At 45.6% G+C, this 27,599-nt stretch overlaps 1 protein-coding gene across 8 annotated transcripts in view; it reads left to right on the top strand.

Moving 5' to 3' along the window:
• The window catches only part of ERC1 (ELKS/RAB6-interacting/CAST family member 1), a 1,341,708-nt gene that overhangs the window by 158,433 nt on the left and 1,155,676 nt on the right, over positions 1-27,599 (top strand). For all 8 annotated transcript variants that reach the window (XR_011202236.1, XM_069228108.1, XM_069228104.1 and 5 more), the window contains exon 3: positions 11,958-12,374. Coding sequence is in view for 7 of the 8 variants with exons in the window: in XM_069228108.1 (XP_069084209.1) it covers positions 11,958-12,374 (417 nt within the window). In the remaining variant the exon portion in view is untranslated. The remainder of the gene's footprint in view (positions 1-11,957; positions 12,375-27,599) is intronic.

Genomic DNA, 27,599 nt, shown 5'->3' with positions numbered 1-27,599 from the left:
ATCGACATTCCAGGGCAGGGAGCTTCAAAGGCTTTGCTGCCTATGTAATGCAACCCAGGTTTCTCCAGATGGTGGAGATGACCAACCCCCCTGTCCTGCCGCCCTCGTTTTGGCTGCAGCACAGACAGGAAAATTAGTTAAATTGGAAGGTGTGCCCACTTCATCCAAGTCCCACTCCTAAGGTGGACAAGCTGAATTGGACACTACTTTTTTAATTCTGCCATCTTTTGTGGACGGAATTAGGCCACTAGGGTTAGGTTTATGCCCATTTCCCAGCGGAAGTGGTCATTAGTATGGTGTAGTCACCCTTAAGGTGGTCAGACCATTGGTTACTGCCTGGCACTCCCTGTAATGCCATTAAATTGAGTATTTAGGTGGCACCCCTGAACCCTAGAATTCAACAACGTAAGAAGACCCAGACAAAGTAGAGTTGCAGACGAGGACAAGCAGCCCTTCCAGCCTGCCTGCTGACCTCAAAGGACCCTGCAAAGGAAGCCAACTCGTAAAGCCAATAAAGACTCAAGTCTCCTTAGGGCACCGGACTCGTCCTGCATCAAAAAACTCCAAAGAAAAGAGTCAGCTGCTGCTGGACCCCGGAAACCAGACACCAGAAGTCACCACTGCACCCAACGTCCTCAACCCAAGGTGAAGCCAACTGATGGTGCCAACCCAGGTCTCCAGCTGCCCAGCGACCGAGTTCAGTGTGATCTCACCCATCTTGGACTCTCATGAGACGCCTGCAGCCTCTGCATGCCGGCCCCACTCTCCCCCATCCTTGTGGAGAAAGACAATCCGACAGTTACTGCAACCACTTCACCCATGACCCCTGACCCCTGACCCCATCTGAGGTGGGTCACTGGTGCCAGCGATGTCCCTCGGCTCCTAAGAGCTCGAGTCCATCCTGGGTCCGTCCCTGCTGAACACCCTGACAACCCCTGCAGCCTCAACACACACGGTAGGTACCCCTGACTGTGAGTGTTCTTGGACATGAAAACCTTATGCCTAAAGACACCCCTGCATCCGTCGCCCCTGGGCACAGGAGAAGTGGGCCAAAGGTGCACCTCCATCCCTGAGCACCCCAAGCCTGCTGCCTACCCGTTGTTGTCCTCGGCTGTCTTCCTAGCCAGAGCCCGCAGCCTGTTCTGTCACGGGATCAAACTCCCATAGGAAACCATTGGGCACCCAACGCCTTACTGCATCTCTGCACCCGGCTTGTTTTTTTTGCTGGTGGACTGGGTCCATCCTGGGGTGGCGTGGTGAGCAAAAAAACGATGGATTAAACCCAGATCTCTGTGACTGGGGGTGAATGTTTGATTTGCTCTGCATTCCGTCCATCATCTGTTCTTTTTGCATTTGTCGCCCCAAGTTGGAAGGGTATGCCCAGACGTGGGTCCCGTGCTCACTGCGCCACTGGATTCAAGCTAGCCTAGATGATGAAGGGTGATACCCTGAAACCGGTCCTAGGATGCTTGTTTCCAGTCCAGGGAGGACCTGGCTTGGCAGTTAGGGCTGGACTGTTCACATGAGGAACAGGGTCAAGACTGATTTGCATATGGCTGGGTCCAACCTGGGGTGGCGTGGTGAACAAAAAAACGATGGATTAAACCGAGATCTTTGTGACTGGAGGTGAATGTTTGATTTGCTCTGCATTCCGTCCATCATCTGTTCTTTTTGCATTTGTTTGTTGAAAGAGGTTGATGTGAATGGAGGTAGAGTTGTGACTTGGTGCTAGGAGGACATTCAGTTTAGAATAGTCACTTGAATATCTTTCTTTACTTGTCTAAGTAGTAGAGCCTGGTAGTGGGCAGTGCCAAAGGTAACTGATTGATCTGGCAATAGTAGTGATGCTGCCACTTCATTTTTAGGGTCGAGCGTGCGTAAGCGCTCTGGCCCCTGTTGTAATCTCTGTGTGGGCTTTTAACCACACCCATCAGTTTAGTTGGTTTGTGGGTTTGCCTTTTAAAATTCACTTGATTTCATTAATGGAAGGCATGCATACGTCATGCCTTTTCCGGTGTCCAGCCCTCCTCCACAGCAACGGTAAACTACTGAAAACATATGAGGCTCTGGGTTTTCCGATTGCTTCTGCACTATTTCTTTTTATTTCCTACTCAGCGCGATCTTGCTGGGCAGTAGTCGAGGGTTTTGCATGACATTGACCCTGTTAAATGTCTAATTCTACTTTTGCTGGTTACATGGATGATTGCAGTTTTGCTGGTACATTTCACTGCGAGCAAACTTCTGTTTCCTTTTCTGTGTCTCTTTTACACTCATGACGATCGTTGACTCGCATATGTGAAACTGTTTTACTTTTTATAATCAGTTTATGTGGCAAGAATAGTCCGGTTAGGAGTTTACAACGCTAATAGCTCTAACTCAAGCAAATGCGTGACCTATTGCATTGCAAATGCTTGTTCTATATTGCCATTTTTAGATAATCTCAGATGGTGTCGTAAAGATCCCAATGCCAGACTCCATTTTGAAAATGTCAGGTTTCTTGACATCTACATTTCAGGGCCTGACAATGAATGTGCAAAAGGTGACATGCCTGTTATGCTTAGGATTAATGGAAAGTCCACCAAGGTAGGGCAAAAGTTAGTGTGGGAGAGAGATCCTTCATCCCAGGTTATTGCAGAGGTCCTGCTATACTGCAGTAACATCCATCCTTATACCGACAGTCAGTATCAGAGAGGAGGTGAGCCTAGCTGATGTGTTATTTTCTTCAGAAGGTACATTCTCTCCCTGCCGAAGTCTGATAATTACAGATCCCAACTGTGAACATGTGTACAGAGCGCTGAATCCCATGAAACCTTAGAGGCAAGTTAACTTCTCCATGCTCTCATTGTGTAGTGCATGTAGTCTTCATGGTGTTAAGCTGCTAATAACCTTCTAGTCATGTTAGAAATGATCATATTATTCTCGATCTTAGTGTTGTGCATTTGTGCGGTTCTAATTATATTCTGTGTGGTTATTACTCCAGTACTAAGCAACAGGATGAGATGGTTGAAAAAACACTTCTAAACATATACAAGCGCCTTATCTTAGTACAGTAATTGTATGTACTACTCCAAAGAACATTATTGGGAGTGAATTACCACTGTGTGCTGATACCTTTACTTGAATGTTAGTAACTCAGAAAGCACAGACACCAGACTGACAGATATGTCAAGTGGGGCTACAATAATCTGGACTTTCACGCTCAAGAGTTGGTGCGCCAAAATAAGTATGGGTACTGGTGGGTGGGAAAGCCAAACCTTGTAGATCTATGCCAGAGCCCTATTGTAGGCAACAAAGGACATCAGGACTGAGTCAGTGCATTTACAGAAGGAGTCTAATGACAAACTGTATAGCTACCAGTTATTATCAACTTCATCTCTGTGTATAAAAACATCAGGCTGTCGCAGCAAAGTCTTCATGTCTGAGGGCTATATGATCTTTGCATATTTTATGCTATTGTGCATTAAGGATGTGTTGCATGAGGGCATCAGAAACAATCGGGGAACTGTGAAAGGGCAATAACTTCAGCTTTCTTGGAATTAATATTTGTTCAGATTGTACCTCTGTCCTGAAGGGAAAGATTGAAGTAATAGATTCGTTTTCTCCGATACAAATGTTTGTTGTATTTTTCAACCCTGACATTTAGATACTGGGACGTCTGACCGACGTGCAGTGTAATTGTAATGCTTACTTGAGGTTCAATTTCAGAGCAGCCCTTGAGTAGCAAGATAAATGTAAAATGGGCTATTGTCAATATTGATCTGACAAGAAGGCAGTCGGGTATATGGACGTGGAGCTGAGTCAGAATAGCTAGCTCCTGGCATGGTTTGTTGGTGATTTGCTTGGCTGCCAGAGGCAGAAAGCTGCATGCCTTATTCATGCTTCGACTGAAGTCAGGTTACCAAGGCATGACCGCTTCTGCTGACATGTGCTGGCCCTAGCCGGAACAGTGTAGCTATCATTGTGGTCCGAGATTATCACCATTTCTACCTCATTATCTGTGACCCAGAACCATTGCGTTTTGTACAGTTTTTTAAATATTGCCTTTCACTGTTAATATTATCTTTATTTTATGGCCTGAGTAGTGGAGCACCCTGGAATGCTGACTGGGGCTTAGATCCATTTTGTTTTAATCTCGTCGTCATGTAGTAGACATGATTGTAGAACAAACTCCTTCAACATATGCTAAACCTTATCAGTGTTATTTAATTTCTTCAACAGAAGCTTGTTCATACGTATGTTTTGGCTCCACTGTGTAAAGTAATATTCTCGAGAAAAAAAAAACAGCTAAAACCTAGTTATTGTTCAGGGAACACATAAAACAGAAAGCCATGACGTGCTAGTTGTTGTGTGCAACACACAAGGTACATGAATAACTTGCATCTGTCATGTTTGCTTTTTGTAAATGGCTTTTTATTTTTCGTATACACTTCCCATTGGCTATGAGGTGTCTTGAGCATGGCGGAGGGTATGAATTAAGATGTGTGTTGTTGCACACCATAAGGGCAAATTGCGTAGGTTTTTGTAATGTTTTGTGGTCGCTGAACCTCAACGTAACTGTGTTTTTGTGCAGATTCATTAGACGGTGTAAACGTTGTTTGCAGATCAAAAATGTTTTGGCCTTCCTTTTTAACTTTACCACTTCCCCCTTTTAAGTGTATCCCTCATTGTGGATTGGCACAAATCTTCATAAACCATAGAAAGATAATCCTGTAAAACGTCTGCCAGATTTTTGTGAACACTTTTTTCCCATCGTTCACTCCCTTTTTAACTAGCTTCAAGATCTGGACATATTTGAAAATACCAGAAGTAGGCCAAATGTGCTAACTTCCTGCCGCTGTTCATGCACATCCATTCAATGCTGCCAAACTGATTTCTCCATTTGATCTGCCTGAATTTTGAAAATCCCAACATTAATCTCACCATACTAACTACCGGCCAAATTTCATGCATGTTCATTAAATACTGCAGAAGTTATAAGCAAATAAAGTTGACAAACTAGTCAAAAGTTTTACCATTTCAAGTGCACCCTTCACCTTTTCAATGGCAAATACCTCAAAAACTACAGATTTACACTAAAGTCTCAAATGGAGGTTTTAACGTTCTATATTCTTGCTTACTTTGACATAAATCCACTTGGTAGTTCTTGATTTAGCTATAAGCAAATGTTTTAATGCAAGCTAAAATAAAAAAGGTATTATTTGATTCTCCTTTCATATTTTATTCCTGGGCATGGAAGTGCAGCAAAATTGCCATGTAGGACCGTAGCTGCATATTCTGAGTCCCAGTTATGTGGCAGATCCATCTCTGGAGGCCAAAGTTATAGGTGCATTAAAAAAAAATCCTTTTCAGTGGAAGGTTTTGCTGAACCATAACTACACAGTGATAGCTGTAACTGTATAAGGTGATAAAACTGATCTCATTAGCAAATTTGTAGGTATCATACTGAATTAACTGTTATAACGGGGATGGCACTTCTTGGTGACAGGTGGGGTATCACTTATGATCTTCTACATGTAAGTAGCTCTCTCCACCAATCTTTTATTATGTAATTCACGTTTAAGGTTGTTAGGGTCCTTATTGGACTTAAACAGTAATTCTACAAGAGGTTTCACGCCCAGTTTGTCACTCACATAGCTAAAAACATTTTTTAATCAAAACTTGAAAAATATATATTCACTCAACCAAAAATATTTCTTCTCAAAGTAGGAAACAACAATTGAATATATATCTTTACATTCTCATTACACACACACACTCGTATCCCACTCATGCTCACTTCTCCCATTGAAACTGACAGTTTGATGCTTGAATCCCTCATGCCAGAAGAGGTCATCTGTCACCTGAAATCCTGGTGATGAGTCTGATAACAGTAAACTTTGTAAAAAGAATTGACACAATGTTGCAGTAGATTCAACTACATCCTATGTCCTCCGTCCGGACAGCTGTGTATCTTTTGCTATAATCAATGATAAATGTTCCCACACAACTCAATAGTTTATGCAAGCACATAACACAAATTAATAAGTTATTTTTTTGCCAGTTTGGGAGGCAGCAAACCTCTATCCTACACTAGGGATATATTATTTGTGAGTGTAGGCTTGCTCACAACATATTACAGATGCCTTAAAACAAAACACACAGAAAGATACTCATCATCATGTTGAAATATGCAGGGCTAACACACATGACCTCTTCAATCTTTCTGATCATTTGTTTATTGCCTTGTAAGTTTCTAATGTTCTACAGTTAGAAAAGTCCTCATATCCATCATTTGTTTAATGGTTTAATTTTGACTGGGCCAATAATCATAATACGACTCCATACATCACATGAAAAATAATTATGGATTCAAAGTTTCTAACTTACTCCTAAATAATAGAGCACATGCCAGCCACTGACACTAAGAAATGATGTTTTAGGCAGAATAAATGATAAATATTTTTCCAGTTGTCTCTTACTAAGTGTGGCGAAATCCATTAATCTCGTTTGTTCCAGCACATTGCTTACTTATCCTGTGATGAAATATTGTTGGCTATGCAAGTATGCAAAAACCAAAGTCATATTTCTAGCTATTACTTACATTTGTCCCTTATACTCACTTGTCTACTAAAATTTGCATAGAACGCCTCAAAGACGACCTCTTCAACTCAGGCTTTGAAGATTCGTCATCACACTGCTTCACGGGATTTTAAGTCAGTCCTATATAAACAAGATGTCATCAACTTCAGCCAAAGAAACCATCTTGCAATTTTTAACACGTATCCCCCGTACTTGAATCATGATTCCAATTCAGCTTTTACCATGTCTAATGATTACTGTATTAGAAAATTTTGACATAATTTATTCCGAACACCGCATCCCAATCCTTCGTTATTTTGCACTCCATGTTTCCTAAGTTTGAACTCAATTATATGCAGAGATCAGTCTTGACCCTGCTTCACTCGGAACAGTCCAACCTGAACTGGACTGGTTTTGCACCTAGTTAGTAAGGGCAATACAAGTCCTGAGTTCCTTGTAAAATGCTTTCTTTCCACATTGTTAGGATCTTATGCCAGATGTTAAAATGATAATGGGGTGTGCTGTGCTGTGGAGTAAGTGGATTGCTAATTAGAAAATCACAAACCTGGCAAGACAAATCCCAGAAACAAAATCCGAAAAACGTTTTAAAACCTCCTGCTGTGGCACAGAGGTCAGTGAATTGATAAAATAGAATATGCACAGCTGAGCATAAGTCTGGCTTTCTGTGATTACCCACTCCATATATGCAAGTTGAGTACAGGGTCGTCTGCTGCTCTATTTACCTTGGAACATCCTGATCATCTTTGATCTTTGGCAGGAGACAGAGTAACACCACAAGGGTGTACCTCTCACCTTGCGCCGGCATCTCAGCAAAAGGATGCAGGCTTATTCTCCTGTGCCATTACAGAATGCAATAACTGCTAACCTCTGTAACTGCCTGACAATGCACCCCCTTGCTCCTCTTGGTAGAGCCTGACTTTTTATAGCACGAGGAAAAGTGCACAGAAGTACACATCATTTTAAAGCTTGCATTGCGAGAAGCCAGGAAATATGCCAATGACAAGCGTTCGTGCCAGCTGACAAAAGCTGCGTAAAACGAGTACCAAGGAGCATCAGCCATGCTTGTTTGAAATTGCACTTTTGGGGATAGGGATAACATTGAAAGACATAACATCCCAGATAGTTATGTTCTATGTTTTATTTGTATAGTGCTTTATGCCACTCAATAGCAGCATAAAAGCACTGCCTGTGAGTAGGCAGATGGATCAAAGAGACAAGACCAGGCGAGAAGAAGGCTAGGACATGATTACAGTGAATTAGAGTGTAACCATGTGGACTGAGTTAGTTTACTCAGATTGATAGTTTAATTGTATCTCACCAGGTGGAGCCGCAGTGCTTTTAGGTAGTTGAATTTGTCTGTTGAATATGTTTGTTTGTAGGGAAATATTAGGGGTTAAACAATACTAGCAGGGCAGGAAAGGAGGTAGAACTAAAAGATTGGTGAAGGGGTGACAGTTAGAGAAATACAGTTCTGGCAGCGTTGAAAATCCTAAATCCATAAGCGGACGATATGGCTGCACTCAAAATGTCTGTGATCAGACCTCTGATGCGATACTTTCCCTAATGAATAATTCCATTTCTGGGGCAATTGCAAGAGTGACGGGTTTAGAGCTTCTGATCTCCTTTAGAAGCCAGAGCACTGTCGGAGGATGGCAGTATCCACTGAATGCTTTTGTATTTCCCTAGCCGCCCCAGAGCTTTCTGTGACATGGTCTGTGCATCCAGCTCTCAAACCCTCACTTTTGGTTGCATAGATGGCTCCTAAGGCGAGACCAGTATATATTGCGTTTTTGTGAAACATGTAATAGTGCTCTGAAGCTGTTTCAAAGCATTACAGGGAACAGATGAGGATGGTTGCCCTTTAAAGAGTTGTCTTTTGGTATTGTGCAAGCATTATGAGGTCTCGCAATATTCAGCATTGTTAGGGCTTGAAATGTTATTGTTGTTTGCTGAGTGCCTTAGTGTATCAGCTAAGCGAACAAAGAGTTCTGAAGGTACCCCAGCAATCAACGTTTTAAATAATCCAACAAACCTAATTGCATAAACACATTTTAGTGCCAACTTTAGTTCCAAATTTAGTTTAAATCTACACAGTTGAACTAAGGAAGAGTTGTGACTTCTTGTGATACTGCCCTGGTTCATCTAAGTACCCATAAGTAAACAGAGGATTGGTTCTGCTCCAGGATCAAGTATTCGAACAACTGGTCTGTCTAGACAGATGAATAGCAACAACAGAAAATATAAAAGATTTTTCTTAGATAATGGTGAAGTCTATCCCTTCCTTTGCTTGCTTAAGCTGATGTACATCTGACACATATACTGACCATGCTATCCCTACATCATCTGCTGCTGTATGGTAAATTGGCAAGAAAGTTGCCACTAAGTTACCTTCTTAGCCTTGACCACCTATGCTGTCCTCCTGCAGCATAGATAGTACTACCAACAAAACCTTAGTCAAGCTTATCCCTCAAACACAAGGGCCCTCATTATGACCCTGGTGGTCTACCGGCCGACAGGGACGTGGTTGCTGGTCCGACTGTCACATTGCTACCGCAGTGGTAGCGTCTCTGTCAGACTGCCAGTTTTTCTCCACAGGAGGGTTTAGTGGTGCCATCGGTCCTCATCCGCCAGGGCAGCGCCACCCTGGGGATTATGACCCACCTCTCCGCCAGCGGTTACATGGTGTTAACACTGCCATGTAAAGGATGGTGGAGACGGGGTGCAGGGTGCCCCATGGGGGCCCATGCCTCAGCATGGGCAGTGCTGGGGCCTCCCTGGCCAGCGCCGTCGCAAAGTTCACTGTCTGTTTTGCAGACAGTGAACATTGTGATGGAAGGTGGTGCACCCTACTCACTACAGCATTGCCGCTGGCGACAATGCTGTAGGCCATTTCCCGCTGGGCCAGTGGGACACTCGTAATGGGGCCAGCAGGGAGGCGGCCGCACTGGCAGCAACCTACCCGTTGGGACTTCTGTGGGTGGTCTTTTCCGTCCGCTGAAGTCATAATGACCCCCTAGGTTCCAAGAGTTTGATGCTAGGATAGCAGATAGTTATCACAATACAATGTCTCCTAAATTATTACCTCAAACCTCTGTTTGTCGATTTATTTATTGTGAAATTGAAAGTACATGTCATGTTCCACCCATTCTAAAAAGTTAAATAGTAAGGAGTTTCAATTTTTCACCCATTTTGATACCTGTCAATAGCCATGATTAAATTTAAGATGGTCAAGGAGGTTCCTCAAATTCTTTGTGAAGTCCTCAAAATAGCCAATGTAAACAGAAGGGGTGCTCCTAAAATCCACCAAAGAAAGTAGATGTGTACATTAGATTTAGGCTTCTATGCCAAACGAAGATTAAGGTATCAAAATTAAGATGTCAAAAAAAAGTCTGAACCTTCAGAGAAATGCTATAGAATTCAGTTGCTACATTGCATTCAGTTAGAGGTTTTGACTGTGGCTTGCTAACTGTTATTTTCAGTAAGTCTTAATGTTCATTTTCAAGTTTTGGAATCCATAAGCCGCTTACAAGGTGATATCGAGGTGTTTTTGTGAGGGTGGAGAGCTTCTTCATTCCTTGTTTAATGCACCATTTATCATCTAAGTTCTGTTTGGGTGCAACAGTCGCAAGGCTTCATTAAAGGGATGTACTAGTGTTTTTTTGTTTGTTACTATTTTGTGACCACGCATTTAAGCCACTTTTCATTAAGGTGTCTAAAACCGCAAGTGCATTGGCCAAGTAGCTCCATCATGTGTTATCTGTCATCCCTTTGGTGGACTTGGTTAGTTGATAAAACACTCTGGTACCTGCAAATATTTTTTTAAATCATTGGATGTTTAAGTGGAAACAAAAAATATGTTAATGGAATCAGCCTAATTCTGGAGATACTAAAGTCCTGACTCAGGCTAGTGTTTCGCCATCTGGGTTGCAGCCTGGCTTTTCAAGGGCCACCATTCTAGTGGTCTCAATCTTCCCTTGTAGGAATTTGAATTAAAAAAACATATTTTTCACAGTTGTTACATCAGCTAGGTCTCCAACCCATGTTTCAGTCTATGAAGTCAGAGCCTTAGAAAGTAGCTAGAAAAACATACTGTAGGTAGAACTGTACTGATGATTTTTCTAGGAACAGTACCAGTGGCCTAATGGGCTATAGAAAAGCAGCAAGACATGCAGTACAAGTGGGGTGCCAGAGAGCACTCCTTGAAGTCGAGGAAGGCTGAGATTTGCCTGTTGGGGCTGCCATCAGCCCCCTGTATACCAGGAGAAGCAGTTTGCCCATGTGGGGACTCCCCCTGATTAAAATCAGCAGTCCAACCCTGCTGTGAGCCTCACGTGGTCTTGTTTTGGTGACTAGATCATCCTGGGCCACCTGGCACCAGAACCTACTGGGTAGAACGCTCCAAAAGGATTGTTTTTGAGCATGAGGATGGGCTAAGACAGTCTCTGGAATTGCAGGCCATTTTAAAATCCGCACCAGTAGCTCACTCTCCCCAATAAAAAGAAATCCAAAATTTAAAGTGTTGCAACTTGTCCCCACTAGATCAGTGACCAACCAGTCCGCCATGAAATAGCAGTCTGTCATTGTGGGAAATCTGGGTTTCCTCTTTCACAAATGTGATTTTACTCTCCCATATGTGCTCAAGTAATACCCTTTGTTGTTGAGTTTTTCTGACACTGCAACAGAGAAAATTCGTACCGAAAAAGCATATGTGTGCTGTTTTCACATTCAGTAGAAGTTAATATGATACACGTGATGTCGAACTACCAAACGATATCCCCCTAAATCAGATTACTTTAGTCTCCTGAACAATGAAGCAATTTCCTGCCTTGGGTTTATTTCTTCCAAGCAGGGCAAAAGTAACCTGCTCCTTCTGGATCTATTCTCAACATGATAGGAAGTATTCTTGTAAATAAGAGCTGGTAGATGAGAGTGCCAACTTGGCTTATGGCATCACAGGTTCCTTGAGTAGCATGTGGCTACTCCAGCATAGCGCAAGCAAGCAGGTGGCCACTCTGGCATGAGGTAGGCAAATATTTACAATATATAATGTCACCATACAGCTCTCTTTAGCTTACTTTCACCAACTAATCCTGCGGATCTGAACGGTTCTTATGATGTGGCTCCTTTTCTAGTTCTCTTAAGCATTTAAACTAGTGTGTTTTAGATACTCACTTTCATCCAGCCAGACACCACCTAATAAGAGCTTTTATTTTGTTTATTATTTACTTGTTCTGTGTTCTTTGTCTTGGTCCTTCTGTATTTAATCATGCCTTCTTACCCAGTACTCTTTGAGTGTTGGAATTTGTATAGCTTGCTTAAATTGATTTAATCGTATTATTCTTATTACTTATTACTTATTATTTCTTCTTTGATTCTAGCACTTGCAGATGACCATTCAAGCTCTTCAGGATGAATTACGGATTCAGCGGGACCTGAACCAGCTCTTTCAACAGGATAGTGGCAGCAGGACTAATGAGCCCTTTGTGGCAGATCTCACAGAGGAGAATTTCCAAAGGCTTCATGCTGAGCATGAGCGCCAGGCCAAGGAACTTTTCCTGCTGCGGAAGACATTGGAAGAGATGGAGCTGCGCATTGAGACACAAAAACAGACGCTAAATGCTCGTGATGAATCCATCAAAAAGCTTCTTGAGATGTTGCAGAGTAAGGGACTGTCATCCAAAGCCACAGAAGAAGACCATGAAAGAACCAGGCGACTGGCTGAGGCTGAAATGCATGTCCATCACCTAGAGAGTCTTTTGGATCAGAAGGAGAAGGAAGCTAATATGCTTCGAGAGGTTAGTAGTTTTCTTGCATATGTGTATTCAGTTTCCTCAAGGTCTGTTGTATCTGCTCATTAAAGACTTCACATTTCTATAGTGAAGTGGGCTAAAATGTAGTTCCCATTATTTGTAGTCTGGTATGACTGAGGTGCTACATGTGCTCTTTGACTCAGGACTCTCTTGCTCCGTCTTTTATGTTATGCAGTTTATGTGTAGGAGCTGCTCGCCAGTTCACTGGGATCTTGGCAGTGTAATTTTTTTTATTCAGATTGCGGTTTGCGATTCTGGCTTTTTGCAAACCAGAGCTTCCATAGAGGGAGGACAGTTTCCCACTCGTTTAACTCTCTTCCTCTGTGTTTTTTTTTTCTAAACGATTTGGCCTTTAAATAAACCCAACAAACAGAAAAAAAACGGAAACTATTTTTTTACGCTGGTTTTCTGAGTTCATGGTACATTAACTGCGTTTGGTTTTCAGAAGGATGTTTGAGTTATTTTCCGAGTTCTTTTTAGATGAAATTGTACTTTTATTTCTGAATATATTTAGTTATTTTATTTGTTTCTGTTAAATGATGTAGGTTTGGAAAGTGGACAAAGCTGAACACTGTAAAATTATTTTTTTTAAAACAAAAAAAAAAATGTTTTGGTCAATGGAAAGGCCTGCACACTAAAAAAAAAAAAAAAACAGGTGCAGTCCTTTCTGAAATGGTACACGCTGCACTATAACGCAGAAAGCTTAAAAAATAAGTGTTATAAATGCTCACAAAAAAGCAGAAGGATGAGCTGAAACCACAAGAACATTATGATGTTAACTCTAGGGATTAAGAAGGGAGAACAGACATATTGGATCTCTGCCTTCTCCATCAGTTTTGGGGAAAATTAAGTTTCTGATGGATACAACTACCAGTGGATTCCTCACGTTATGGATCTTCCCAATGCGCCAGCATTAGTCGGAAACTTGGTTAATAACTGGAAAATGTAAGCAAGTCAATTTCATGATTATTGTAGCACTAGTAGATGCTTAGGTGCAAAGGGGTTCTCTAGTGACAGGTAACTGACAAAGGCGTTGTGTCACATCTGTCCTCTTTAAGATGCAACCTCACTTACTATTAGTGGGCCTGTCAGTCAACATGAACAAGTCAAATGACAATTACCTGTGCCAAACATAAGAGGGAGGCAAATTCACAAAACATTATATAAATCTTCGCCCATAGGTTTTCACCTAAGATTGGGTGTAATTTATTAATTTTTAGTGTTCTCATATATTAGTATGAACATTAAGACGCTAAAAAAACTTGCAGCTTTTAACTAGTACTCATGCCTAAACTGCTACACATGGGTAATTCTTTTAAGTAGAGAAATGTCTTCCTGTACAACCCACACCAACACTTTGAGGGAATTCTGTTCCATTGCCAACTCTGGATAGGGATTTCCTCCTGTCCTTGACAGGAGTAAAAGTTCAGCTTCGTATGGTGCACACACAAATACACACAGACATACAGGTGTGTAGATGTTAAACACATTTCATGGCATTCCCACCCTGGAATGCCTACTGCATTTCCCTTGGAACAGATTTACTCCCACATATCACACTTGAATAGTGGAATATTATATGTGAAGCAGTAGTTAAGAATGCAAATTCACATTTTGTGCATTTCAAAAGGGAATTGGCACCCGTAAATCAAACCTTTTACACCCCTAAGGTGAACATTGTAGCACAAATGGACACAGAATGGAATCAGACGAATGGTTTGTAAAAGCACAGCATTACACAGTAGTAGTCCTGATAATCCCTTCTGTACAGCATCCAGCATAAAACCTCATGGAAGGTCAGTTTACAATATATTTATATATATTTTTTAATTAAAGGGACAGCGGATCATTGCTTGGGTTCATATCTAAATGCATGCTCTAAATTCCACATTGTAGGCCCCACCCTGGGCCAGTTAAAGCATTGGCAGGCCCAGGGCTCAGCAAGACTTTAACACCTCGCTCAAGTTCATAACACTTCATATGTGGTTGAATGGTCCAACACATCCTTACTCTGGCATTTCCTTTCACGTGGCGTGGGTGTGTCATTCTCCCTGTGGAGTACACCTAGTAGCACCATGATAAAAAGGAAAATAAATCACTCAAAAAGGCCACTCCATTAATATTCCTTCAGTGGACTAGTGTTTAGAGCTTTGCCAGACAACACCGCCATCTTCTCCGTTTTTGTCCTTCCTCGTTCCTATAGGATTGTGAATTGTGTACACCAAATGAAGAACCATAAATGGCTTCCTCAGAGAACGTGCTCCAGCCTACATTTTAGGTGGGCGATCAGGGTGTGCAGCCCCTCTTAAATATGCATTCCTCACTCATATCCAATTGTTCTTTTTTTGTGCTTATATCTGGAATGCCTGGAAGAACATTTGGGCACTACCTATGGTGTTTTTCGGTTTTGCCTTTCGACTTGTCATTTTGGATTCGGCTTGCCATTTTTGATTGGCTGCGCAAAAAGAAATGCCTCTTCATAATATTTAATAAAGACCAACTTAAAGACGTCTATATGGTGGCAAGGTATTTGGTAGATGATTTTGACAACGCTTTTGTGGTTTGCAAATGTTTTCATCCATTGAATTCCTGCCCATTCTACTCCGGAATCCATCCGTGATCAGCGGGGATACCTCTGCTGATGTCGAACGTACGGCCAGTACTGTAGAAGAGCACTGACTTTGTGACAGGACATTGTCACATCTTGGTATGACAAACTCAGGACCTGTGTGCTACTCGTTTCAGCATTACCTCTTTGTGCCAGTGTGAAAGTAAACCCTCTGGGAGCAAACACCTGTGACTATCTCTTAGTGTGAAAACTCGGTGTGCAAGATGACCTGATAAAGTGCTGAACTCTAATTGCTCACTCGTCCTGCATTAAAAGCCATAAGAATGTTTTTTTTAAATTATTTTTATTACGTTTTTGAACCAAGAAAAAATAAGGTAACAAACTGTGCACCCAGCAGAAATAGACATATGCCATTAATCAATCCTATTTCGAGAAATATACACATACTAGTCTATACATCACATAAGCGTCTCATGTAAAGGGCCGGTGTGAATTGTTGAAGGATGATGCACATTATGTACCATTGTCATTGAGAGGTCCGAGTCAAAATGCTTCGAGGCCTCCGTCTCAGATAGCCGCACTTCCTGGGCAGAAGAGTGTTCATAGGCAGTATTGCCGGACAGCTCAGTGTTATTAAGGGTCGACAAATGGTCCCTCAGAGGCTGCCAGATGTTATTTAGATGTGAAGCTGCAGAGAGGCATATATCTCGATAGTTGTTTCACAGTAAATGAGGCTCTGAAGCCATGCCCACGCCGGCAGTGTCCTGGAAACCCAAGTGTAGAGCTATTCCAGGCCTTGCCAGGAGAAGGGCTATGGCTGCAAAGCGTTGAAGAGGTTTAGCAATTTTCTCCACATATCCCAGCAGCACCATCCGGGAGTCAGGAGTAACAGAGGTGCACACCATCTACGTCAATGTATTGAAAACGTTCCTCCAGTATTCCGCCACTCCGCCGCATGTCCATGTTAAATGAGCAAAATCTGCATTTTCCACTTTACATTTCAGACATGCAGATGATAGAGAGGGGTCTATTTTTACTAGGGCACTGGGTGTTACCTAGATTCTACGGAGACATTTATAGTGTAAAATCTTGTGCCTGTGATAGAGAGGTGCTGTGCATGTTTGGGAACAACATTCGTACGATATCTTATCGGACAGCTGATGCCCCAAGTCTGCCTCCCCGGCCTCCCGCAGCCTTCGATCCTGAATTGGGAGAAGCTCAAGGCATGCGCGGTACAACTTGGAACTTAAACCAGCACTGGAGTCTGCTGTTATAATTAGTGTGAGGGGTGGGGAAGTCCGAGCGTGCCTCTGGGTAAGAAGGCAAAAGTGCCGACAGTGTGCTCTGAAAACGGCAGAGGACAAAATGATCCATGTACGTGGTTGATTCAAAGCGACTATCCTCCGTTCGTGAGAATACATGATCGTATGGTAAGTGGTCACCTATAGTAGAAAGCTGAATAGAGCAAAGCGTATGTTGCACCAGTTTTTCCGCTATAAGGGGGAGCCAAGTATTGTTACCTAGTGGGACTGCCACTGAGTATAGCAAGCTGCAAGAGAGAAGGCGAGCCAGATGGTGCCAAGGCCAACCGCTGGATGTCTGTAGGATCCAGTGGGTGGTCAGATGGGAGCAGCAATTGTAAGCGGGTAGGGAACACAATATCCCTTTCCGGTATAGCATATGGTAACCGAACATCTGGATGATACCAATAGTTCACGTAGGGGCATTGGGCAGCTGAATAACTGAAAATGGGGAACCCCAAAACCCCCACATTCATACAGAAGTGTCAGTGCCTCCCAATGCACGCAGGGTCTGTGAGGAGGAATATCTTAGAATTTGTGCCAGTTAATCCGTAATCCAGAGAAAGCGCCAAACCGAGCAATCTCATCGGACTCATTTTTGTGACGGAGAAACAAGAGGATGACATCCGCATATAAGGAGACCAGTAGGGGTCCGGTATCTGTGTATGTGTTTTGCCTGAAGGTGTCGTATGAGAGGATCCACAGCAATTATGAAGAAGAGGGGTGATAGGGGGCACCCCTGCTGAGTTTCCCCAAGTGATGTAAAAGACATGTGACAATGTTACATTAACTCGAATATGAGCAGTAGGAGTACAGCAGCATGATTAAGCAGGAAAAAAAACGGTGCATGCCAAGCTTACGGAGAGTGGCCTCTAAGAAAGGCCATTCAAATGAATCAAAGGCCTTCTCCACGTCTAGTAGGGCAACCGTGGCCGGGATTTTAGGGGAAAACTCTATGAAGGGACGCAAACATTGTACACCCTATTGAGCTGGTGAGATTATCTGGTCCAGCAGTAGACGGCTGGTTAGCCACCATCTTTGCCAGAATTTTATTATCAAAATTCAAAAGTGACAACGGTCGGTATGAAGCACATAGGGTGGGGTCCTGGTCTGGATGTAATAAAGTGACCACAGCCTTCCGAAGTGTGGGCAGGAGCACTTCCTCGTCCATGGCCTCCTGGTACATGTCCAGAAGGGGGAGGGCCAGGATGTGCTTGTATGCCTTATAAAAGACACCAGTAAACCTGTCCGTGCCTAGAGCCTTAGAACCGTTTAATGAATCAATGTCCAGCATCACCTCCTCAGCTGTGAAGGGCTTGCTTATATACTGCTGCTGTGCCGAGCTCAGCCACACCATGGCCACCTCCTTCAGATACTGCAGCATCTCAGGTGTGCGGCCCTGGACGCGGGTGGTGTAAAGTTGCTTGTGATAATTAAATAGTAGTGTCTTTACCTCGGAGGTCGTTGAGATCCTCGAGCCGCTGGGCTCCAATCGTTCAGGGAAATAAGAAATCAACCTGGGAGGCCGTATAAAGCATGCCAAGGTGCAGCTTGGACTTTCGCCCTCACCATACTGACGTGGCCTGGCATATTTACCCAGGAACCTGGCCTCACGTTCCCCCAGCTCCCGGAATTCATCCAACAATTTGGCTTGGGCAAGCAATAGTAATCCCTCTGATGTATTCCTTGAACGCCTCACACAATGTTGCTTTGGATGTAACCGAAGCCCCGTTAATGGCAAAGTATTCTATAAGAGTGGAGGTCCAAACTAAATACCTAGTCTTGCAGGGCCATAGCGGGGAAGTGCCATGGACGCCCCATATAGTCAGCGCAGGGAATGCATAGGTCGAATCGGACTGGAGAGTGATCTTAGAGGTTTTGAGGGAGGTGGGAGACAGAATGGTGCCAGGGCCTTGTCTGTGGTGACATGAGACAAAAATCAATGCAAGACCAGGTATCATGAGGTGTGTAATAGAATGTGTAGATCAGCGCGGCAGTGGGCGATAGCCACCAAGGGTCCCACAGTGAGTGGATGTGGCGTATATCGCGTAAAACTTTCAGGGATTGGGTTTTATTAGCGGGATGTAGGGATGTGGTGTCCAGGCGTATATCCTGGAGAAGATTGAAGTCTTCCCCAATTATCAAGTGGTCCATGGGTTATCCATGTACATTTGAAGTGTGTAAAATAAACCTGGGGTGTCCACATTAGGGGCATAAATCTTGAGTAGTGCGATCCTATGGCCCGTTAGTATGCCTGGCACCAGGAGGACTCCGCCCTGCGTGTCTGCAGTAGTGTGCGGATGATGAAAGGGTAAAGTTTTATGGATTAGTATGCAGATCCCTCAGGAGTATGAGCTGTAGTTTGAGAAATATCGGTGAGGCCCCCACTGTTTAGCAAATGTACAGCTAGAAAAAGGTGATGAATGAGTCTCCTGCAGGAAAGCGACCAGTGCGCCATGTCTAGTTAAATATTGTAGAACTTGTTTCCCTTGCACGGGTTGTTTAAACCCCTAATATTCCAGGACATGAAAGTAACATTTAGAGTCGGTTGCCCTGTGGTCTGTGTAACAGTCATCGATTTGAGGTGAAAGAGTCCCATTGCATCTCCTGTGCGTGCACCTAAAACAAAATGACAACAGTCTAACAGTGTCAGGACTACCTATATTCCAAATGTCCCATATCCCCCCACCCACACCTGGCGAAAAGTGCAAAGCGGCTCCCTTATTAAAACAAAAACAGAATAACCCCATTACAACATATAGGGGGTCATCCGCCGCCCGCCAAAGTCCCGCCGTCAGAATACCGTTGCGCGGTCAAAAGACCGCCGCGGTAATTCTGAGTTTCCCGCTGGGCGGGCGGGCGACCGCCAGAAGGCCGCCCGCCCGCCCAGTGGGAAACCCCCTTCCACGAGGATGCTGGCTCCGAATGGAGCCGGCGGAGTGGAAAGGGTGCGACGGGTGCAGTTGCACCCGTCGTGATTTTCAGTGTCTGCTATGCAGACACTGAAAATCTTGGTGGGGCCCTGTTAGGGGGCCCCACGACACCCGTTACCGCCAGCCAGGTTCTGGCGGGCAAAACCGCCAGAACCAGGCTGGCGGTAAGGGGGTCGGAATCCCCATGGCGATTCCTCAGGCCAGGGGAAAACCGGCGGGAAACCGCCGGTTTTCCTTTTCAGAATTGGCCTGGATGCACCGCCAGCGTGTTGGCGGTGCATCCGCGGTCCCCGGCCCTGGCGGTCCATGACCGCCAGGGTCGGAATGACCCCCATAGTGTGGTATAAACCATGGATGAGTGGCAACGCACCAGCGAGTGGTCCCCTTGTCGCTTTGTTATGTTTAAGCAGTGTATCCATTGTTGAGGAGTCTTAAATTCCGACCAGACTTCACAGTGCTCCTGGGGGAGAGGCAATTAGGAGCAGTGCCATGATGCGCACATAGCAAGCAGGCTCCACAGCTGGCGGGGTAGAAATGTTGTAGCCCTTTGGGGACTGGGCTGTAGTATGTCTCCGAAACATGCCTTGGCTGGATGTCCCTGAGGTATGTGTTGGGGATTGTTGTGGCAAGGAGTGGGCTGAAGGCGGTTTCTCCTTGGTATGTTTCTTGCAAAAGTCAAGTACCTCTACCGCCTTATCGAAGGGATGCGTCTTGCCCTGGACATCGACTCTGAGTCTGGCGGGATATATCGTGCCATATGAGAGACCCAGACCCTGAAGGGCGGCCTTAGCATCCTGAAACGTCTGCCTGGCCTCCTGTGCCGCCATTGTGGAGTCCGGGTAAATGGAAATTGTGGCTCCTTTATATTGCAGAGGAGTCTTTTCTCGGGCCAGGCGGAGTGCCGTGTCACAGTCCTTGTAGTTTAGAAGACGTGCAACAATCGGTCACGGGACGGCTCCCGACACAGGTCATGCCATGAGCCATCTGTGCACACATTCCACCACGAACATGGGGGTTCAGCTAGCATGGTCAAACAACTCTGAGCAGATGTTCGACAAAGAGGACCATGCGCCCTGTATTTGGCGTTTCAGCCACTCCCAGAATACAAATATTGTTGCGTCTGCCCCGAGCTTCGAGGTCTTCATTTTTTATGGCAACTGTGTGCAGGCAGGATTCCAGTATCTCTAACCTCTTGGCCGTTTTGGTGGTAGTATCCTCTATTTTGATATTCGGCCCTTTGTGTGTGCCATTCGCATATCATGTCAATCAAGGTGCTTCCCCATCCAGTCAAGACGGCTAGCTATTTAGTCAAACCTGGCGTTGTTGGCCTTGAAACCATCACGCAACTCCATCATTATTACAGTGGCATTGATGGATATATCGGAGTCTTTGACCCTGCTTGCCCCCGTCTCAGACATCGTGGGTGCGTTATGTTGAGGTGTTTTTCTGCTTGTCAACAGCAAGCTTCCACTGTTTAGGCTGTCCTTTACCCATTGCCTTTGAAGTGTTAAGGGGGTCACATAGGCCAGGACCGAAAGTGGGTCACCAATGACTGGGGCCAATGCTCCAATGACCAAGCCTGAAGGGGGTGTCGTACAATGCCAGTCTACAAGGCCCGCCATCCCAGAACCAATTATTTTGCTCTGCTCTCCTAGTAGTTGCAAGGTGTAGGTTAGAGCATTGAGGAGCATATGTCTCACTGGGCCGACTCTAGGAAGGCCAGGCCCGCTTGCCACGAACTGCAGCATACCCTCTGTACCAGCGCAGTCCGCACCAGTTGACAGGGATACGAGGGGTGTACCCATCGGGCAGGTCGCAGTGCAGTCGCTCCTCCAAAATGTCCCAATCTCTATAGCCGCACCCCCTCCGGGGGCGGGGGTGACTCACTGATCAAGAAGACCAGGACGGTTTGTGTTCTGGTGGCGGCAGTGTCATATAAATGTTGATTGGGCTGTGCCAATACCATTCCATCAGTGGTTGAGTTCATATCCCTCCAGAGTCCTGGTACTTCTTTTTTGGTAATACTTAGGTATGACATTGCTGAATGTCGTCATCACATCATTTTGCAAGAGGGAGGAAATAGTCAATGGCTAAAAGGTGATAGTGCAGCAGTCAAAAAGATTATCCAGTAACTATGTGGTGTTTGTGTTCATCTTGAAAAGTATATTGAAGATTTCATATCTGATAGAGACTTCTAGTTGCAGGTTCCTTACCTCAGAATTTCCCCCAGGCTTCAGACTAGATCTGGAGATTTTTCTTCGAGCAATACCCTTGCGCGTCAGTATGTGGCGTAGGTCAACTCTGCGGGCGTCGTTGGCATCTTAGTCGCCATAATGACGTCGGGAGTAGTACATAGACGCCGCCTTTGTGCAGTGACGTCAGTTCTTTTCTTTCTACGCAACCCGCTGATCTGGAGAGAGCTACCCTGGTCTCTTTTTGACCGACAGTTTTGTAGATTTTTCTAGTGAGATATTTGTTGCCTCGAGGATGTCCCCGAAGACCGGTTTCAAGCCGTGTGAGGACTGTCACCACATGATGTCGGTGACTGATCCACATTGGGTTTGTTTGTGGTGTCTCGAGCATGACCACGTCCCGAAGTCGTGCTCAGAGTGTCGGGCCATGCACCCAAAGGCCTTGAGGGAGTGGTCCCTCAAACTCATGGTGCCCCGGCACTTGACTCCGCATAAGTCCCGGTCTCGATCGAGAGGATGGTCTCGAGACCGTTCTCGGAGCCATCACCATTCGTCGTCTTCAAAATCTTCAGATGCAGGTAAGAAAAGTAAGTCTTTGAAGAAGTACCATCACTCTGACTCCGCCCAACTTAAGAATTCTATGAGGCCATGCGCCTCATCTTTGGGTGGACTGTCCCCGTTACGCCACCTTCGGGCCCAAGGGGATTGGTTAAGGGGCCTTCGGGTTCCGCACCGGCAGCTTTGACTCCGGCCACCGAGATCCCCTCCGGATCCACACCGGCACCGGTTGCACCATTGAGATCTACCCCGGCGCTGGGTCGATTGTCGACGCTCCCACCGTCAGTAGTGCCTACTATCGACGCCGACCCAATCCTTATCCCCATCGACTCTGAGTCAGAGTGACGCCACCTTTGTCTTCGATGGGGCCTATTCACCCCAGTTCGGATTCTGACCTTTTTGCTATGGGTACAAATTTGGGGAAGGATTGGAGGGGTCCCTGGATCCTTATGAATACCAAGATGACCCACCTTTGGACTGGGCACAGGAATTGGGCAACCCCAGTGTTCTGTATACTTCTCCAGGCGCTGGCATACTGTCTCCTCCTACCGTGGCTACGGCAGAGTGAGCAACTTATGGTATGGTGGTCAGTAGGGCAGCTGAGGTCCTTGAGCTTCCTACTGTAGAGGTCAGGTCCAATCTCCTGACTGAGGTGCTTCAGCCAGGGGCTTCCACATCCGATCCCCTTTTGCCATTCAATGAAGCCCTCATTGATGTCCTTTTGGGTACTTTGTCCAAACCCAACACACGGGCTTCTGTGAATAGGACTATCGCACACCGCCATTGACCCGCTCCGAACGACCCTAATTTCCTGTCCCAACACCCCACACCTGAGAGTCTTGTCATTCAGGCTTTCTCTTCTTCAGGTGCATTCCTTTCCCCAACCCCGCATAGGGAATCAAAAAGGCTGGAACAATTTGGTAAGGAGTTGTTTTCTTCCTCCAGTCTCGCGCTGCAGTCTGTGAACACTGCATGCCTTTTGGGCTGCTATACCCACTCTTTGTGGGGTACGGTTGCGCAAGTCCTGCTGCAGATATCGGAGGAGGCCAGTTCTATCGTCTCCCAAGCTGTCAACGATGGGAGAGATGTGGCGAAGTTCACAATCCGTTGTGGGCTGGACACGACCGATTCTCTGGGCAGATCGGTTGCTACGACGGTGGCCTTGAGACACCACGCCTGGTTGCGTACTTCTGATTTTTCTGCGTATGTCCAACAGCCCCTCATGGACATGCCCTTTGATGGTTCCCGTCTCTTTGGAGACAAAGTGGGCTTGTCTTGGAGGGATTCAAGGGTTCCCGTGCAACGGCTTGGTCCATTGGTCTTTCCTCTGCCCCTTGCCCCCGCAGTCCACTTTTCGCCCTTTTTGTGGCCACGGAAGGGGCTCCATGTCGCGTCCTTTTCCCAGCCACCGTGCCACCCATGCTGTCCAGCCGCTGCATGGCCGTTGATGCGGAATCCCATGAGGGCACGGGACAGGGAAACACAGGTCTGCCCAGTCCACCTCTGCCCCCGCTGCAGCCTCCAAATCCTCCTAGTCCGTCCCCTCAATCCCATCCAGTTGGCAGCAGGATTCGCCATCACCTGCCCCACTGGGAATCCATCACTACGGACAGGTGGGTTTTGCAGATCATTTTGAATCTGCTCCACCAGCCATGCCTCCATCCCTTGGCCACCTCCCAGAGGATCTTTTGGTGCTTCTCCGCCAGAAAGCTGCAGCTCTCTTGGCCAAGGGAGCTATAGAGAAAAGTCCCTGTGCCCGAAGTAGGTCGTGGTTGTTATTCACGCTACTTTCTGGTGCTGAAAAAGGACAAGGGCTTACGTCCTATCCTAGACCTTCGGGACCTAAACTACTTCCTTAAGAAGGAGAAATTCAAAATGCTCACCCTGGCTCAGGTTCTGTCTGCCTTGGACCCAGGAGACTGGATGGTAGCTTTGGACTTGAAGGACACTTATTTCCACATCTCATCCTGCCTGCCCACAGATGTTACCTACGATTCGTGGTAGGTCACGAGCACTTTCAGTTTACCGTTCTCCCCTTCGGCCTTAACAGTGCCCCTTGGGTGTTCACGAAAGTGATGGTGGTGGTTGCAGCTCATCTGTGCAGGTTAGGGGTATCAGTCTTCCCCTACCTTGTTGTCTGGCTGTTGAAGGCGGACTCGCCCCAGAAAGTCGTTGCCCAACTTCAGACTATGGCGAACCTCCTGCACACACTAGGGTTCACAATAAACATGCCAAAGTCACACCTGACTCCCTCTCAGACACTCCCCTTCATCTGAGCTGTTCTGGACACAGTGCAGTTTGGGGCTTATCCTCCTGAAAAACGAGTCCAAGATATTCAGGCTATGATTCTGATCTTTTAGCCTCTATCTTGTGTTTCGGTGAGGCTGACTCTGAGGCCTCCTGCACCCTGCTAGTGACATGCCAGATGGCACATGCGGGCTCTGCAGTTGGACTAGAAGTTCCAGTGGGCGCAGCATCAGGGGAATCTCTCCAACATGGTCCAGATCTCGGAGGGGACTGTGAAAGACCTGCAGTGGTGGCTTTCAAATCCACATTGGGTCCATAGCAGAGCCCTCTCCCTTCCCCAACCAGATCTATCTATAGTGACAGATGTGTCACTTCTGGGTTGGGGTGGCCACATGGGAGAGGCGGAGATCTGAGGCCTCTGGTCTCAGACGGAGTCTGGGCTCCATATCAATCTTCTGGCGCTTCGGACGATCAGGCTTGCGTTGAAAGCATTTCTTCCTTCTTTCAAAGGGAATGTAGTGCAGGTGTTCATGGACAATACTACCGCCATGTGGTACTGCAACAAACAGGGCGGAGTAGGGTCCTAGACCCTTTGTCGGGAGGCACTACACCTCTGGACATGGCTGAACCATCAGTGCATTACCCTGGTGGTTCAGCATTCTCTCAATACCAGAGGGGACGAACTCAGCCGTCAACGCACAGCCGGTCACGAATGGCGTCTCCATCCGGAGGTGGCTCAAGGTCTCTTTCAGCAGTTGGGAGAGTCTTGGTTAGATCTGTTTGCCTCCGCAGAGAACTCACAATGTCTGCTGTTTTGTGCGTTGGGGGTTTCCAAGATGGCACTCGCTCAGAGGCGCTTTTCGTCTTGAGTGGAATTCCGGCCTCCTTTCCGCCTCTCCGTCTATACTACTTCTGCCCAGAGTTCTCAAGAAGATCAGTAACGACCAGGCCCAAGTCATCTTGGTGGCTCCTGACTGGGCACGGAGAGTGGTAATCAGAACTATTGAGCATGTCCATCGATCCTCCACTCAGACTGCCTCTTTGGGCGGATCTTCTGTCACAGCAACAGGGGACGGTTCTTCACCCGATACTGTCCATCCTCCGCCTTCATGTGTGGAGATTGAGCGGCGACAGTTGACGACTTTTGATCTTCCACCCGAAGTCTGCGATGTTATCTTGGCAGCCAGACGTCCCTACACCAAACCTGTATGTGCCTGTCGTTGGAATAAATTTGTGGCATGGTGCACCAACAAATCTGTTGATCCCCTCTCTGCCCCTCTATCCAAGGTTCTTTTGTTCATTCTTTCTTTGGCCCAACAGGACTCTGCTTTGGGCACCCCTATAGGATATTTATCTGCCTTTTCTGCTTTCCTTAGGTTACCTGATCAGCCCTCACTCTTTAAATCCCCTATTGTGAGTAGATTCCTAAAAGGTCTCATCCATGTATTTCCTCCCACTCCATTTATCATTCCTCAGTGGGACCTCAATCTTGTCCTTACTTATTTAATGTGTACTCCCTTTGAGCAGATGCACAATTGTCCCTTATGGCTCCTCACCTTCAAAACTGTTGTCTTGTTGCCATCACCTCTGCTCGCAGGGTGAGTGAGCTTCAAGCCCTTTCGTCTAAACCTCCATACTTGTCTGTGCACCCTGACAAAGTGGTGTTGGGCACTAAAGCTTCCTTCCTTCCACAGGTGGTTACGCCTTTTTAAGTAGGCCAGTCTATCACCCTACCTACTTTCTAGGCACCCCTGCATCCTTCTCTTGAGGAGGAGAGACTCCACCGTCTGGACCAAAAAAGGGCGTTGATGTTCTATCTCAATCGTACTAAAGATTTCCAGGTGGACGATCAACTCTTTGTCGGGTATGTGGGTGCGAAAAAATGGAAGGTGGTGCAAAAATGTACCATCTCTCGATGGCTACTTCTTTGCATCAAAATGTGCTATGCTTTGGCCAAGAAGCAACCCCCTGAGGGCTTGCATGCTCATTCCACCAGAGCAACTGCTGTTTCCACTGTGTTAGCATGCAGAGTTCCTGTCCTGGCTATCTGCCAGGCAGCTACTTGGGCATCCCTGCACACGTTGTCTAAACAAAACTGCCTGGACAGTCAGGTCCGTTTGAACGGCTACTTTGGTCGTTCAGTCCTGGAGGACTTCTGTATGATCTTTTGCTCCCAGCCCACGTCCGAGGATGGCATTGCTTGGGTATCTATTCTAAGGTAAGGAATCTGCAACTAGAAGTCTCTATCAGTTGTGCAAGTTACTTAGCTTGGTTAACGAAATACCTGTTAGAGACATATTCTAGTTGCAGATCCCTTACTGCCCACCCATCCTCCCTGCTTGCTAACTGATTTCTATTGCCCTGTGTTCGGTTTCTTAGACCTCTGTTTAAGGCTTCAACACTGTGAATACATTTCGTTCTTTAAGACCCTTGCCAGCTGCTCAGTCGAGTACCGTAGTCCTTTGGCCACATCTTCCATTTTAAGTGAGTAGGATCAGAATCCAGATTCAAAAGAACTTGTAACTAATAAGGTGAAGGAAATTAAGGATACTTAAGAAAAATCCATATTATGTTACTCTTTTCAGACGGTCCTAGTCATGCAAATAAAAAAAGTCATATCTCCACCCATGACCATATTCAGCCTCTTTTCCATTCAGTAGTTGATATGCACATAGTCACTGGTTTTACAAGGTTGATTAGGATCTACCTCACCTAGCAAGCAGCTTAAGCATGCTTTCAAAATGTTCTGCAAGCTCTGAACACGATATTGTCCTCTAAGCCTGCTGTTACAACCAGAGAGAAATTATTGGAATGCTGCTCAATCTGAGAAATGTTTATTCTTACATAGCCATGCCATTTGATAACTTACAGAATTGGGGTAATTTAGAAAGGTTTGCAGACCTTTTCCCCCTAACAGCAGCACAAGATCCTGGATATCAAGCTCCTAAATGTATCCTTTCAACAGTTCTAAATTAAGAAATTTTTGGTGAATACCACAATTAACTCAAGATCCATTGCAAGCTTAATGTGTATGCACAGGCATGCTTGCTCAGGGAATTTTGTCTGACATAGAATACAAGGTCTGAACTTACTTGTTGTTGAAAACCCTTGTTTTCTTCAGCATAATTACTACACTTACGTAGCTCATTCTAACATTTTCCTATTTACTGGGGTCCAGTTGTGGGGTGTTTTACCCACATCATTGTTAGTCATCTTATTGTTTTCAGAAGGATGAAAGCCTAGGAGCACCCGCCGGTATTGGGATCAGTTATCTACGGCTTACTCACAGATGGGTGCACTAGTTTCCTCTGCTGTCTTAACAGATGACCAAGCCTGTGAGAAGCACAAAACTGGTGTCATGACTGCTGTGTTTCTGCATTGAACGAGTAGTGGTCTTTCAGGATCAGTAG

Source organism: Pleurodeles waltl, chromosome 4_1, assembly GCF_031143425.1.
Source record: "Pleurodeles waltl isolate 20211129_DDA chromosome 4_1, aPleWal1.hap1.20221129, whole genome shotgun sequence".
Taxonomy (NCBI): domain Eukaryota; kingdom Metazoa; phylum Chordata; class Amphibia; order Caudata; family Salamandridae; genus Pleurodeles; species Pleurodeles waltl.
This window is presented reverse-complemented; position numbering and strand designations above follow the sequence as displayed.